Genomic DNA, 16441 nt, shown 5'->3' with positions numbered 1-16441 from the left:
TTATTTGACAGAGAGAGACACAGTGAGAGAGGGAACACAAGCAGGGGGAGTGGGAGAGGGAGAAGCAGGCTCCCCGATGAGCTGGGAGCCCGATGTGGGGCTCGATCCCAGGACCCTGGGATCATGACCTGAGCTGAAGGCAGTCGCTTAACCAACTGAGCCACCCAGGCGCCCACGATGTAAGGTTTTTTTATCTTCATTTTACAGATAGGACAACTTCATTAGGTTGCTAGGGCAGACCGGGTAGCTTAAGCAACAGAAATTCATTTTCTCACAGTTCCGGAGGCTAGAAGTCTGAGATCTGGGGCAGGGTTGGTTTCTTCCGAGGCCTCTCTCCTGGGCTTGGAGATGGTCGTCCCCTCCGCAGTCACACGCAGTCTTTCCTGGGTGTGCCTGTGTCCTAATCTCTTCTTCTTATAAGGACACCAGTCCTACTGGATTAGGGCCCACCCCAATGACCTCACTGAAGCTTCATTGCCTCTAAAGACCCTCTCTCCAAATACAGTCATATCCTGATGTACTGGGGGTTAGGACTTCAACATCTGAATGGCGGGGGCAACAATTTGGCCCATAGCAAAAAGAGGTTAAGCGCCATGACCTTGCCATAGGGCGGGAAACACGACGGAGCAGGAATCCAAGAGGCTGGATTACAACTCCTCCACAATCTGGGTAGCCTTGGGGCCAGTCCCTTGTAGGCCTCAAGTGGCTCCTCTGTAAAGTGAGACTTAATGACCCCTTTTTCTGGGGCTGCGAGTCAGAGTGTTTAATGATCTAGAAGGCGTGAGCACCAAAGCAAGCTGGGAGCACCCGCTGTCCTGGAGGGCACCCACTGGGTCAGCCATTAAGCCTTTAAGGTGCTGGATGGAAGGGAAATCCCAGGGGTCCCAGGGGCAGGGGACAGGGTGGCTGAGAGCCTACTGCGAGGACATGGAGTACTGGCTCTTTTTTTTTTTAACCAACCAATATGGAAGGAAGTATGTCACCATTTTGAACAAGCAGTAGGACCATACCGGTGTATATCAAGGGGCGCAGCGGGCCCGATTTGGGGACACGGGAGAGCAGGGCCGCCTGAAGACTAGTGTTACCGTTCAGTCTCCACCCACCATCCTAAAGCCCCTCCCTCTCGCCCCACACGCAGGCCAAGCTGATCGTCCCCAACAGCACGGCGGGCCTGATCATCGGCAAGGGGGGCGCCACAGTGAAAGCCGTGATGGAACAGTCGGGTGCCTGGGTGCAGCTGTCCCAGAAGCCAGAGGGCATCAACCTTCAGGAGCGGGTGGTGACCGTCAGCGGCGAGCCGGAGCAGGTGCACAAGGCCGTGAGCGCCATCGTGCAGAAGGTACAGGAAGACCCCCAGAGCAGCAGCTGCCTCAACATCAGCTACGCCAACGTGGCCGGCCCCGTGGCCAACTCCAACCCCACCGGCTCGCCGTACGCCAGCCCCGCCGACGTGCTGCCCGCCGCTGCCGCCGCCTCGGCCGCTGCCGCCTCCGGCCTGCTGGGCCCCGCGGGGCTGGCGGGCGTGGGCGCCTTCCCGGCCGCGCTGCCTGCCTTCTCAGGCACCGACCTGCTGGCCATCAGCACGGCGCTTAACACGTTGGCCAGTTACGGCTACAACACCAACTCCCTCGGCCTGGGCCTCAACTCGGCCGCCGCCTCCGGGGTCCTGGCCGCCGTGGCCGCTGGTGCGAACCCCGCCGCCGCCGCCGCCGCCAACCTCCTGGCGTCCTACGCGGGGGAGGCGGGGGCCGGGCCCGCCGGAGGGGCCGCCCCGCCCCCGCCGCCGCCCCCCGGAGCCCTGGGGTCCTTCGCCTTGGCCGCAGCCGCCAACGGCTACCTCGGGGCCGGCGCGGGCGGCGGCGCGGGCGGCGGGGGTGGCCCGCTGGTGGCCGCCGCAGCTGCCGCCGGGGCCGCCGGGGGCTTCCTGACGGCGGAGAAGTTGGCCGCTGAGAGTGCCAAGGAGCTGGTGGAGATCGCGGTGCCTGAGAACCTGGTGGGGGCCATCCTGGGCAAAGGGGGCAAGACGTTGGTGGAGTACCAGGAGCTGACAGGCGCGCGCATCCAGATCTCCAAGAAGGGAGAGTTCCTGCCTGGCACGCGGAACCGGCGGGTCACGATCACGGGCAGCCCTGCGGCCACGCAAGCCGCTCAATACCTCATCAGCCAGCGGGTCACCTACGAGCAGGGAGTGAGGGCCTCAAACCCCCAGAAAGTGGGATGAGGCCTGTGGTGTGTGCTCCCACCCCTCCTCCCGGCCCCTTCTCCTCCTCTTCCTTCTCCTCCCCTCCCCCACCCCCACCCCCACCCCCACCTCCTGACCTCAGCTCGGGTGTCGTCCTGCTCCTCCTGGGATGGGGCTGGGGTAAGCCTGACTGCACCCTCCCCTCCTTCTGGTAGTCATAGGCAGGATTGAGGGATGGCTGGGGATGGGGCCCAGAAGCTCCCTCCCCGGCTCTGAACTGACCCTTCTTCCTTCCTCCCTGTGCTTGACTGGGCCTGACCCTCCACTCCCAGGGCCCGGGTCTGTGTGATATCTGTATATATTGCATTTTGTTGATTTTAATAGAAAACAAAGCGTTATTTTCTCTTTCTTTCCCTCCTTTTTTTTTTCTTTTTTCTTTTTTTTCTTTTATTTTTTCCTTTTATTATTTTTCTTTTCTTTTCTTTTCTTTCTTTTTTTTTTTTTTTTTGGTAAGGATTTTTTTCCCCCTTTGTAAGTTTTTGTTTCCATATGGGAGGAGGGGAGGGAGCCTCTGGGCCACCTAGAATGAGGGGCCTCCCCCAAACAACACCCCACCTCTCCTGCTTTCAGTTCCAGATCTGAGAGAAGGGATGGGAGTAGAGGTAGCCGAGGAGTCTGAGCTGAAATGGGGTATTTGGAGCAGGGACCCGAGAGTTCCCAGATTTTCTCAGCGACTCTACCCCTACTGGAGCTGCCCCTCCTAGGTGGGACTGTTCACTGTTTTGTTGTCAGGTCGTATGGGGGGGGGGGTTGCAGTGCTGCTGGGAATGAGGCCAGCTCTAGGATTGGTCCAGTCCTGTGGGCAAGACTCTTGTGAGAAGCTGGAACAGCTTCCTGTGGCATCTTCTGTGGTTTTACCTAGAGTAATGGGAATGAAGGTCCCTGTTGGGATGTCCCTCTCAAGAGTCAAGTACTCTCTGAGGTGCTGCTGGGACTCCTTCTGGTGTCACAGGAAGTAGTTCCCCAGAGGTGACTTCCTGTGATGATAGGACAGACAGGTACTTCCTATGATGTCTCAGTGGGCCTTCCTTGAAGGTTACTTCAGCAACATCATGGGGGCATGTACTTCCTGTGGTATCTCCAGGTTATTTCCTGTGACGTCATTGGGATGGAGCATGCACTTCCTGAATTGGGCCATGGCCAGTCACTGACACTCTTTCTCCGCCCGCACCCCTCTTTGGTGGGTCTTGGCCTGGGGGTCTGCCTAGGAGGAGAATAAGGGGTGGGACTTGGAGCATATCTGGAGGACTCTAAGGAAAAAGACCCAATATTGTCAGGGTCATCTCTATCCAAATACACCAAGTCTGTGAACCTGGCAGGGAGGGGTGGGAGATGGAGCTAGTGAAAACTGTTAAAGACCCCCATTCCCACCCCCGCCTTTTGTGTGCATGCTTGTGTCTGCGTGGCTTTGTTCCATTGAGTCTGGTGAGCCAAATGTGTGGTGGCTCTGTCAGGCCATCATGACCCAGTGTAGAGTTCAGTGAGCCACGGTAGGGTCCCTTGAGCCTGAGTGCTTCGTGTGGTCTAGTAGATTAGATTGGCTTGTGGTTTCCAGCAAGCTGGAGTACTTTGGTAGTATTGGAGGGATCAGAATGTTTTGGTGCTCTTGCCATGGGCCCTGAGGAGCTAGAATATTCTGATGGAGTCTGCCAAGCCAGACAGCCCGGAGAGTTGGTTTGGGAGTGGCTCCCTGAGCACTGTGACTGTGGTCAGCTCTAAGGCCTTGTTGGCAGGCTGAGATTTCAGGGCCTGACAACCCTATGGACTTAGGATAGCTGAGACCCACCTCTCCCCTCATCCATCTCCCCCTCCCCCTTGGAGACCACCTCCACTTCCTCCAACCCAAAGCAGGGCCCCCAATGCCCTGGTTCCATCATCAGCATCTCTGGGGGAGGGGCACCCCATGCCCACCCTCTCCCCCATTTGTCCCCCTCCTAGGTCTTCCAGACCCTTCTCTACTCCATGGCTTTGGGGGAATCAGGCCTCCTCATCTCTCTCCCACAAAGGGAGAGAAGAAAAGCCAGAGACAATTCCCACCCCTAAAGCCTGGGAGACCCCTGCCCTTGCTAGAGAGCCACCCCCAAATCAAAATGTGAAAATCCCTAGAAAGCAATAGCCTTCAAGGTACCTTGCACTGAATTTCCCACCCCGGCCCTTCCACCTGATGGGAGGCTGTAGCTTGGGCACTAGGGTGACTTTTTCCATGCCCTCTCCATCTCCAGGGTGGGGGGCAGGCCCCATTTCCCCATCCCCCATCTCCCATCGCTGCTGCCCCCACCCTTAATCTCCAGACTGAACCCAGATGGAGATTCGAGTGCCAAAACAATTCTTGATGTAACTTTGTACATATCTTCTGCGGGGGGGGGGGGGGGGGGGGGGAGGGGGCCGGGCTCTTGGGGTTGGAGGTGGAAGTGGCCCTGTGGGCCACTGCGCCCCTCTGCCTCTCAGAAGACCCTATGGTATTTCACAGTATCTCCACCCACAGTGGGTATTGCAGTGTCTAGCTGGAATATGCCCCCTACAGCCCCCCACCCCAGGCCTTCATGAAGAGGGGAAGGAGCCAGGGAGAGGTAAAACGGTCTGGAAGTGGGGAGGTGGGATTTGAACGCACTCATTTGCATATCATTTGCATCCTCAGCTGCCCTGGTCTGTCAGATGCTTTCTATAGCCCCTTTCATGGGAGTCTGGGTCCCCGTCAGTGGGACCCAGTACTCCTCTCACACAGACACGTCTCTGGAGGCTGGGCCTCCCGAAAAGTGTTCCCTTGGGGTATCTGTGTGACTACCCCCTCCCTATTCACATCTCTCGGGGACCCCCTACCCCACCAGCCAGGGCTATCTGAAAGGTAGTTTGCTAGCTCAGTGAGCTAGTTCACTCACCAGGTTGGTGAGTGGAGAGCCACACACCTTTCCCCGTTTTTACCCTAGGAAATTCACTCTACCATCTTCCCCATCCCTTGAAAGTCTCTTCTGCATTCTGACCTCAATCTTTCGTGCTGCAGTATGTCCAGAGGGGACACAGATGTGGGGTCAGGGATGGGGATCATTGAAAAACCCACCGCCTCTCCCCCCCCTTCCCTGTTAGCCAATCAGATCTCAGAGACTCTGAGTGGCCTCCTTGCACCCTGCTCTTCGGCACCCAGTAGGTGCTTAATAAGTGTTTGCTGCATTGACTTGTCTCCCTGTTCTTTCCCATTTGCCCTCCAGCTCCCAACATCTTCTTCCAGAGTCTCCCTCCCTCTCTTTCTCTCTTCTTCTTTCTCGGGCTCCCTATGGCTTTCTACTTTCTCTCCTTGTGGCTCCCATTGTTACCTGTCCTGTCTCTATCTTTGTCTGTCTTTTTCTCTCTTCTCACTCCTCTTAACTCTCTTTCCTCCCCCACCTTCCCATTGATTAAAAAAAAAAGTGCCAAACTTCCTTGGAACTGAGCCGCTCTGGGGGGGAAGGAACCTCAGATAGAGGGGAGGAAATGGGACCATCTCTCTCTGAGGAGGCCCCTAAGAGGCATTGAAAAAGTCTGTGGACACTTAGCTAAATTGGGTCCCCTTCCTCACCCCTCCCACCCTGAGTTTTTCTTAGAATCTTTGTAAGAAAAAAAAAAAAAAAGAAAAAAACTCCCCTTCAGCGAATCCCTAACCTTTTGGATTCCCCAAATTCCACCAGCCGGGGAGAACCCCACTTGCCTCCTTCGGGCAAATCTGTAGAAATTGCGTGGGGGGAGAGACAAGCTCAGCCCCTCTTCTGCTGGCCCCAGGGATTGGTGCCAGCTGGATTCCAGAGAAGGACCTCAAAGCACTTATGAGAAGAAGGGGTTCAATGTGCCAAATTCACTTCCTTCATCCCCCGTCTCAGGGGGCTCTGAGCCAACCTGCCCCAGCCACCTTCTTCTGCCCTGTCCCAACCATCTCTCCATGGGCAAGGAGGCTTCATTGCAATAATTATTAGGGGATCAGAAGGTGAAGATCGTGCCATTTTTATCTGCCCTAACGCCTGCCCTGGACTTGTAGGTGGGAATTATTATGGGTACCCCAAGTGGAGTTTGGTTAAGAGTCGGCTTATAGATGGCTGGGGACCTATACTTGGAAGAATATGGTACCACTTTTCTCTGAGTGGTATTTCTTCTCCCCCTTCTTAACTCCCAAGTCCCTCAATATCCCCTCTTTCTGTTTCTCTTGCCTATTCCTCCATCGCACGCCCTCCTTATTTTGTTTCTGATTGGTGGCCTACTGTTTGGAAAGTGATGAGGGGATCCCCCTGCATGGATTATTGCTCTTGCAAGACCAGGACTTGAGGTCGTGATGGCGCTGAGCGGTGGAAAAAGTATTCACTAAGAGTGGCGACGAGGGTGGCAATTTTTGGGCGTCCAGGCTGCTGATTGGGTGCACACCTCTCGGGACAGCCAGGCAGGCCTTCGCGCTGTTTGCCACGCACCTGCCCCCGCCGACTTTGAACTCCGAGGCCGGCCGTCGCGAAAGCCTGAACCGGATGTCACGACGGGGAGAACGGGATCGCGATGCCCAAGTTGGGGCCCTGAGGGCCGGGGACACAAGTTTACGGCTCTCGTGGAGTCGCGACACCCAGCCCTGCTATCCGATCCCTCGCCACTGCAGTCAGCGGTCTGGACGCCGTGGTGGAGGGGCTTGTCTCCGTGGCGCCGCTGCCGGTGTATGTAAGGTCCGTCTCAGTGCCCTCTGCCTGTCGCGTTGGGGATTGCTGGGTGGCAGGGAGGGAGATGGGGAACGTCTTTGGGGGGGGGGTTACGGGGACGGGGGCTGCTGGTATTTAACCCCTTCTCAGCCAGTCCAGGACACTCTTGTCTCCCAGAGATAATTGGGGGGGACCGCCTAATCCCCCTCCCCACACCTTTCCTCCTCCCTACCCGCTACCCCTCCCCCCAAAACCACCAACCTCTCATCTTCTAAGTGACTCCATCACCACCGGCCACCGGGACCTGCGGCCTCATTGCTCCAGCCCGCCCCACTCGACCGTCAGACTCGCTCATCGAACTCTTTTTGATTAACCCTTTCTGTGTTCATCCCACGGAAAACTGTGTGTCCGGCGAGGGGGAGGGGGGAGGCGAGGGGCAGTAGCTACCTTTCCTCCATCTCCTCCCACCGCCCATGCCTCCCCACTCGCACCCCATCCCATGCCCTACCCCCATCCCTCACCCCCAGGGTCCTCCCCGCCCTGGGGAGAGCGACCTTTATAAATATCTCAGCTGTTTGGCTTTGTCCCTTTCAAAGGCGGGGCCAGGGGCGTGGCCTCCTGCCAGTGGAGCGCTCACTCTGGCCCCACTCCTTTCTTTGCCCCCCCACTCTCCACCCCTTCATTGTAAATAGTCACTTTTGTACTGGGTTTGAGCCAGGGGATGTGGGGAGTCATTTTTTTTTCTTTGTGTTGGCATCTCAGGGCACTGGAGGCATGGCCCACATCCCGGTTACATTTGGGAGAATCCCAAGGTGTGTCCTCACCCGTCCCCAGTGCTAAGGATTTCAAGATATCAGTATTACTCCTAGACGGATGCGGTGCACAGATCCCCTGGCAGGGAGGTGGGAGAGGCGTGGAAAGGTGTAGTCTGACAGGAATGTTTCAGTTGTCCCCATCTAAGAATTGGGTTCGCCCTCCGGGTTCCCTGAGGAGCCTCAGTGAGATAATGGTGGAGTTAGAATCTCTCTTCCCCCTTTCTCTGTTTGGGACAGACAGGGTAGGAGAGTGCGGGTGAGGGTATGACCATCTTTGGACAACTGACCACTAAATCCTTATGGGGACCTTAAGCTCGCCTCTCCCCAGGCTTGTTCTCTCTCTTGGAAAATGGGGGGCTTGGAGGACCTGTAAGGTCCCTTGGGTATCCCCAATCCTTAGATTAGCGGTCCAAGCCCAGAGCTGGCCCGCTGCCTGCCGGCCCACCCCTACATTCCATTTCTTGGGCCCAGACCATCCGCCATGTGGCCATGCCTCCAGTGCCTCCATTCAACCCCCTCTAACTGATTCCTTCCATCCTCTGCGACCAGAGACGCCGCCCACCCACCCCCCCCCCCCGCACCCCCCACCCCACCACCTCCAGAAGCTCCTGGCTGGGGCCCGCTGCCCTCTCCTCTCCCCCTCCCCACATTGCCATGCCTGGGCCACGCCCACCCCCACCCACCCACCCCCAGTGTCCGTCGTGTGACCTAGTGCACCATGTATTAGCTTCCATGGCCCCCACCCCGGCCCCCACCACACCCCTCCCCCCCTCCCTCGGCGACTTCACCTTTTTTTGCCGCGATAAACGCCATCTCAGCATCTGTGTCTAATGTTGTCTTTTTTGCTTGACATCACACACTCCTTCTTAACCCATCCCCTTCCCTCTCCCTCCTCCCCGCACCTCCACCCTCATCCTAAATTCTTTCCCCCTTTCCCTCGGGGCTCTTGGGTATCTAGGGGAGGGGGTGGGGGGACCCCTGAGGATGGGCCCAGGAGGGGGAAGGAGGGGAGGGGTGGATTATTCTCTCTGGACTGGGTGAGGACCCAGAGCAAGCGTGCCCGAGGGGAGCAAGCGTCCAGGTTTAGCTTCGGGAGCGTCAGTGTCCAATCAGGAGGGTCGATTCCACCATCACCACCTCATACCCGGCACCACAGTCCCCAAAACGCGTCCCTGGACTCAGGTCCACACACACCGCATTGCAAACGCATAACCCCAAGTAGAGTCAGGATAGACTAGGGTTACGGTTTTGGAGTCAGGTAAGATCCGGATGCAGATCCCAGTGCTGCTGCGGAACCCTGGGATTTTGCCCCTCAGAGCCTCCATCTTGCTACGTATAAAAAGGAGATTTTTTTTTTTTAATGTTATTTCTATGGTTGATGCTAGGATTCAATACACCATCCACTTAAAAAAATTAGGGAGCACGTACAGTGTGTAAGGCACCTTTCTGGGTGCTAGAGATAAAGCCCTTAACGAAAAAGACCCCAAAATTTCTGCCTTCACGGATCATATATTCTACTGGAACCTGGAAATTCTTCTTTGGCACATGGGACTAAAAACAATTCAGAGGTTGCAAAGCATCAGCCAGCAGGCCTATCTGGGGCACACATAATCTCGTTTGACCTGAACAGCGTTTTGTGTGAATTTGGTGCCAGCATTTAAAACCTTGGGAGACTTCTGAAAATATGGGTTGCAAGACCCTCTTGAGAAATCAGATGTGGCATCTCTGGGTGGCCGTAACCGGCTGGAGTGGGCCAGGCACTGCCCATCAGCCAAGGCAGGCAGCCTCAGCCCCTCCTGGCTCTGCAAGACTCTTGTGTTACCTGCCCAGCCCCCGGACACATTTAAGTTTGCAACCCCTGTGGTCAGTGCTTAATACTAATATCCTTACATTTTGGAGGTGTCAGGGATGAGAGGGCAGGTGACTATGTGCCAAGGAGGAGGGAGAATGGCATGTGAGATGGAGGAGACAGGTGAGGCCACACGTGCTGGTTCTGGTGTGACCAGGGCACCTTGTTTCCTCTCTCTGGGTCTCAGTCTCCACATACGAAAAAGACCCCACAAAACTGTACTTACCTTCTGGAATATTCCAGAAGGATTCCACGAGCGCCTCACCCCATCAGTGCCTGACACAGAAGAGATGCTCAGCACGTGATGGTCACTGTAGAGACCCCTCTGACTGAAAACTAACAAGAAAATTACTCTAGGGAAGGACAGAAACCAAGCGATGGGGGAGGGGAGGAAGGAAACAGACCAGGGACAAAGTGAGAAAGAGACAGTGATGGGAATGATGAGAGTAGCAGACATGGAGAAGGGTCTTCAACTGCTTGGGGTGTGTTTTTTCGTTCATTCACTCATTCATTTATTCATTCATTCATTTGTTCAACAGACATTTATTGAGCACCTCCTATGTTCTCAGGCCTAGGGACATGGCAACAGCCACGACAAGTCATCATTCTCATGTTGCCAAAACCCGAGAGCCATATCCCCAACTCTTAGCACATAGTAGATGCTCAAAAGTCTACCATTCGTTGCACCACAGGCACTTCTGGTCCTGGCCTGCAGGCGCTCAAGTTTTGCCTGGGGTTCAGAAATATTGCCAAGCCAGGCCATTTTCTGGCAAAGTAGAGGAATTTTCCACCAGGAAGCTGGGAACTTAAAAGGGATTTGGGGGAAAGGGTGGAGTTTGGTCTCTATTCTGCTGTGTGACGTTGGGAAACTCTCTGACCTCTCTGACCCAGGAGGTGGAAAGGAAAGGAGGTGAGGCCGGGATGCAGGTGAGTAATGGGGGATTCCTAACTCCCTCAAAGCCTCCAAAACTTCTCTGGTGGTGGGGGTGGGGTGGGGTGGTGGTTTGGGGGTGGGGAGCCTCGATGAGAAGAGAGATGAAGAAAGAAGAAGGAGGAGTTGCCTGAAAGAGGGAGATGGCCCTAGAGACAGGGCTGGGATGGGAGGACGGAGGGAAGAGGGGGTCTAGGCAGGAGGCGGGGGGTGTCTCAGGAATGGTTCTGAGAGGCCATCGAACATCAGAACAAGGTCATTTGGACAGAACAGAGAAGGTAGAGGTGGACTGGGGCAGAGGGAAAGACAAGCACAAAGAGGAGATGAAAAAGAGGCAGAAACAAGACAGACATGGGGATAGAGTGGCCAGGTGTAGTAAATAAAAATACAGTATGTTCAGTGAGATCTGAATTTCAGATTTTAAAAAAATAATAATTTTCTTAAGTGTAAATACATCCCATGTAATATTGGCACCATACTTACACTAAACATTAGCTGTTGCTTCTCTAAAATCCAACCGTAACAGGGCATTCTGTATTTTATGTGGCAACCTGAGAAGAAAGAGAAGAAAGAGATCTGAGGGACAACAGTGAAGCCAGGACAACTAGTCAGAGAAGCCAGGTCATCCGAGTCCACTATCTGGAATCCTAAATCTGGCCTCCCTGGCTCACTGCCCCTGTCCCTCCCCTGGGTCCCCCTCTCTCTGCCCCTGGGTCCGCCTCTCTCTGCCTCAGTCTCCCCAGCTCTCTGCCCCTCAGGCCCCCTCTTTTCCACTCAGCCTCCCTCTCTTGCAGACCCTCTTTCTGTTCCCTCCACTCCTTTTAGTCGCTCAGTCTTCCTCTACCCTCAGGAATCAGCCTCAGTCCTCAAAGATGGTTGGGCCACCACTGGCACTCCTGCCCAGGTCAAGTGGGCTGGTCTTTCGGGGCAAGGCCTGAGCGGCGAGTGGCAGGCAGGTGGAGAGTCCATTCAGGGACACCACACTTTCCTCAGTCAGGGCTGTTGAAGCTTGCGGCTGGGAATAAGCATGGGGAAAAAAGAGACGTTCTACTGAAAAAAATGTTCTGTCAGCAGGCCAGGCCTTGGTGAGTCTGGCAAGTCAGGGACCTCCCCAGGGTCCCCTCCAGTCTCCAGCTTCCAGCTCTGCCTTCTGGAAAAGTTTAGTCTCTAAAGGGTCCTCTCCACCAACACTCCCAAGCCAGCATTCTGGGGAGAGCTCTGGGACACTGTTTCTGGCCCCCTCGCCCTTGCCTCTGCTCCTCTCTGCCTCAGTTTACCTCCAGTATTTCTCTGGGTGTCTCTGTCACCCCATCTTCCTCCTTCCATCGCTCCTCCCCCTCCTCCTTAAAAAAAAAAAAAAAAATTCATCTCATTGTATCCCTGCAGGACTCTGTCTTTCTCCTCTTCCCCGCTGGGACTGGGATCTCTCCGACTCACTTTCTGTTTCTGCCGGCCTCTGCATCTCTTTCTCCCTGTCTGTGTACCCAGTATTGCTCGGTGGCAGCGAAGAGAATCCACTCTGGCCAGTGTAAATAGAAAAGGACTTATGAAGGGACACAGAGCCTGTCTGAAGAAATATTCTAGGCTGAGCCTTCAAGGCACCCCCAAATCCACCCTCCAGAAATATCCGCCCGGGAACTGCCGCTCCTCCTGCGCGATCAGGGAGCCGGCTGCTGGCTCCGCAATCGCACCAGCTTTGAGAAAGCGAGGCAGGGCGGCGGCTTCGCGGCTACCTCCCTCCCTGCTGACTTGAGTTAGAAATTCAAGCTTCCCGCGAAGGCATCTGATTGGTGGAACCTAAACCTCCTTCCGGAACCCCACCGCAAGGCATCCTGGGAAGTGTAGTTTTTGGCTTGCCAGTCTCTGCAGTCACAGGAAGGTGCTGGGGAAGAGTGAAATAGACGCTAGGCGGAATAGATGTTGGGGGGACCCGTTTTCTCCCCATTATTGCACACACTCTTTCTCTGTCCAGCTCTGTTTCTATGTGCCTCTGCTTCTCACCTTCGGCCTTTCTGTTTGTCTCTATTTTTCTCTTTTTTGCCTCTTTTTCACTGCCCAGCTCTATTTCAGTCCTTCCATCTCTATGGCCTTCTCTCTCCTCCTTCGTTGGCTCTGGCTGTGCCGAGCCCCGCGGTGTTCCTGCCTCATCCTCACCCCTATCCCCAGTTCCAGCCCCAGCGTTGAGGGGAGTCTCCCTCTTGGCCCTCACCCCATTCTCAGCTGAACTGGATGGAGGCTCAGACCTTAAGAGAGGGGGACTTATGGGTGCCCCTGGTTCCACGGACAAACTAGGAAGAGAACCCAGGCTTTCGCGTTTCTCAGCTGCTCTCGCTACAGGTGAACGTGAACCAAAAGCTTAGCGAGCTCCTGGCCAGGGCTGAAAAGTGGCCATAGCGGCTTGGGGACAGAGCCACACCCTCTGTTGACCAGATGTAATTGAACACTCAACTTGCTCTCCTGGAAGTTGTGGCCACTGCCACCCCACCCCCTCTTCACTACTCTTCCTCTTATGCAATCATCTTAGAACTACATGGAAATGGAGCTGCAGCCTTCTCAGGGAGCACATGGTCATTCAAAAAATATTCATTAAGCGTCTGCTATGTGCCAGGCACTGTTCTAGACATTGAGTAACAAAAGAGACAACAATTTTCCCTATCCTGGGGAGCTTGTACTCTATGGGAGAAAATGGACACTAAACAAGATAAGTAAACCACACACTACACTAGATGATAATACATGTGATGAAGAAAAATGAGGCAGAGAAGGAAAACAGAGAATTCTGGAAGAGAAAGGCACTGCAATTTTCAATAAGCTGAATGGAAAGACTTTACTGGAAATGTGACATGTGAGTAAAGACCTGAAGGAGAGTTGGGGGTGGGCATGTGGATATCTGGGGAAGGAGCATTCCAGGCAAAGAAAACAGCAAGTGCAAAGGGCCTGGGGTGGGATGTGCCTGGAGTATGTATGGGCTAGCAAGGAGGCCAGGGTGGCTGGAACAGAGTGAGCAAGAAAAGGGTGGGAGGAAATGAGGTCAGAAAGGAGACAAAGGGGGCCATTTTATTTAGGATCTTGGGGGCCAATGCAGGACTTTGACTTTTACTCCTAGTGAGATGGAAGCCATGGAAGGGTTCTGAGCAGAGAGATGTGAGCTGACTTGGGTTTTAATAAGACCCCTTTGGGTTGGGGGCTAGGAGAGTAGAATGAAGAGAGAGCCCAGGAGGAGGGCGACTGCAGCAATCCAGGAAGAAGATGACGGTGGCCGGACCTGGTGACTGTGGAGGTGGAGAGGAATGGTTGGACACTGATAGAATGTGAAGGTAGCACTCCCAGAATTGACTGGCAGACTGGATGTGGGGAGTGAAAGAGAAAGAAGAGTCAGGGATGACTCCAAATCACATGAAACTCTTAGAACTGGAGTTTGGTTCCAATTGGGATTAGAAATTAAGAATCAAGCTAAGGCTAAGATTAAGGATCAGTAGCAATCAGTATTGGTGGAGTTTGGTTTGGGGTTTGAAGAGAAGGTTAAGATTCAGGTAAAGATGACAACTAGCGCTGGTATTTGGGTTATGGCCATGGCTGGGGTTAGGGCTAGGTACCCAAGACCTGGGTAAAGACTGGGTATAGAGTTAAGACAGCTAGACTCAAAATCAAGGCCAGGATTATACCTAAAATTAGGGCTTGGTTCGGATCTAGAATTGGATTGGGGCTGACGCTGGGATCAAGGTCAGGGTGAATCTCTGCTCGGGACCAGAGTTAAGGTTTAGACTTGTGATGTAAATGGGTTGGGGTTGCATCAGGGTCCAGGTCATTAGAAAGAGAATTAGGCCAAGACGGTAGTGGCATTAAGGACAAAGTCGAAGTTAGGTTTATAACAGCAACAGAGCTAGGGATTTACCTGAGGTCAGAGTCAGGTTAGGTCAAAGGTGGAGCTGAGACTAAGATTGGGGTAAGATTACCTTTAAATGTTGACTTAGCTTTTGGCAGGATGTGGGTTAGGTCCTAATATGAGAGGACATCGTCCCACCACTGGAGATGGATGTGAGTTGAAAATTCAGGAATTTTAGCGTGGGGGTCTTGTCAGCTTTCTGTATGGGGAGGTAGGGTGGGCATGGTATTAGCTAAGGTAACTTTAGCTGCTGTACCAAGTAAACCCTGATATCTCAGTGGCTTAGGACAACAGTAGTTTAGCTCCTGCTCACACAACAGTACAATGTGGGCCTACAGCAGGTGTCCATTTATGGGTTTCACCATCACCAATGAATGCTGCCCGGGGAAGGGGAAGGAGAAGATGGAGAAGCCTTCTTAACTTCTTTCTGTCGCTTCTGCTAATCTTCCATTCACGAACACTAGTCACTTGGCCCTTACCAGTGATACAAAAGGGACTCTGGGAGAAGAAGAGTGGATTAACAGCCCTGGAATTGATGGGGAGAAATATCCACGGACAGTCTTCAACCCTGGCATTGGAGGGCTGAGAAGGGGTATGGCCAAAAGTCCAGAGAGACGGCAGAGATTGAGAAGGCAGAGAAACTCAGAGGCACAGAGAAATGGACAGAGACAGCAGAGAGGAGGGGAGAAGTGAGAGAGAGGGACAAGAGACTTAGATAGGGGACAGAGACACACAAGAGAGAGGAGCTAGAGAGATGGGGGATAGAGACCCAGAGAGAGGGAGACAGAGATCAAGAGGGAGTGAGTAGAGACACAGAGAAAGAGAAAAAGAGAACTGAAAATAGAGAAATCCGGGCAGGGTGGCTGGGGGCAGAACCCAGAGGCCCCCTCCTCACCTTCCCTGGAGCCACCCTTCCCCCCCCTCCCCCTTCACTCAGTGAAGACCCATTCTGGGTCATTCCAAAGTGACAGCTATATGTAGCTCATTTTCCTTTTCTTTTCCTTTTTTTTTTTTTTTCAGTTTTGTATCTTAGAGGCAAGACGGAGCCTACCCAATTCTGACACCCCTCTTTAAAAACAAAACAAAACAATCATAACGCTTTCCTCTCTTGCTGTAGATTCCAGAGATTGGGTGGAACTTTGAGGATGAAGGTAGAAAACAAGTGGCCTTTGGTGAGGGGTATCCCCACATCACCCCAGGTGCCTTTGGCTCTCTTCTCCCCACCGGAAGACTGATCCCTGGAGATGTTTTTGAAATACAGATCACTTACGGACAAAGAGGGGGTGGGCAGAGGTCTCTGGGTCGGCTTCTGCCTACCCACCAAGGCCCAGAGAGTCATGTGTCCCTAGGGCAAGATGTACTTTGCCAACCTACCATGGCAAGACCTTTTTGCGGGCAAATAAAGTCTCCAGGACCCACACCCCTCCACAATCTAGTGACTGCTCAAAGCCTAAGGCATCGAGGGGGCGGGGCGGGACCAGGTGCTAGACTGGGGTGGGCAGGCGTCGGTGAAGGAGAAGGCGTGGCTAGAGCGGGAAGGGAGGGAGGCGTGGTAAAGTGTGGGGGGACACACCCAGACCTGGAATTGACAGGTGGGCGTGGCTTCACGGTCTCACGCCTGGGATTGGAGGGCTGAGGCGTGACCGCAGGGTGTTGGGCGTGGCTAAGGAACGCAGGCCTCCGGGAGAGGCGAAGGTTAGGGCTCGCAGGGCTGGGGAGAGGGAGTGGTTCCGGAACCCGGGTTCGCGCCGGGGTCTGAGAGTGGATGCCGGGGGTAACCTTGTAACTAGCCCTGGGAACAGAAGATCCGGAAAGTATCGATGTAGCTCCTCCAAGCGCTCAGGAATACGCGGGGTGGCAAACCGAATACCCAGAGGACGCACAGTGAAGCTGATGGAATGTCACCCAGCACACGCTGCCGAATGACACACTAGATCGAATAGGCTGCCCTTGAGGGCCCCCCCGCCACAAGCTGGGTGGCACCTGACATGCACCATCTCCTTGAATCCTCCCTCACAAGGCCTTACGAGGTAGAAATGTGATTATCTCCATTTTACAGACAAGGAAAAGGA

At 54.3% G+C, this 16441-nt stretch overlaps 1 protein-coding gene across 1 annotated transcript in view; it reads left to right on the top strand.

The window, feature by feature from the left end:
* NOVA2 (NOVA alternative splicing regulator 2) overlaps window positions 1-8523 on the top strand; it is a 30737-nt gene extending 22214 nt beyond the window's left edge. The window contains exon 4 of the mRNA XM_045891784.3: window positions 1139-8523. Coding sequence (XP_045747740.2) covers window positions 1139-2221 — 1083 coding nt within the window. The 3' untranslated portion in view covers window positions 2222-8523. The remainder of the gene's footprint in view (window positions 1-1138) is intronic.
* The last annotated feature ends 7918 nt before the right edge of the window (window positions 8524-16441 follow it).

Source organism: Mirounga angustirostris, unplaced genomic scaffold, assembly GCF_029215605.1.
Source record: "Mirounga angustirostris isolate CCGP_5_RB_7025 unplaced genomic scaffold, mMirAng1.0.hap1 SCAF_16, whole genome shotgun sequence".
NCBI lineage: Eukaryota > Metazoa > Chordata > Mammalia > Carnivora > Phocidae > Mirounga > Mirounga angustirostris.
The sequence above is the reverse complement of the archived record's forward strand: the minus strand, read 5'-3'. Positions and strand labels throughout refer to the sequence as shown.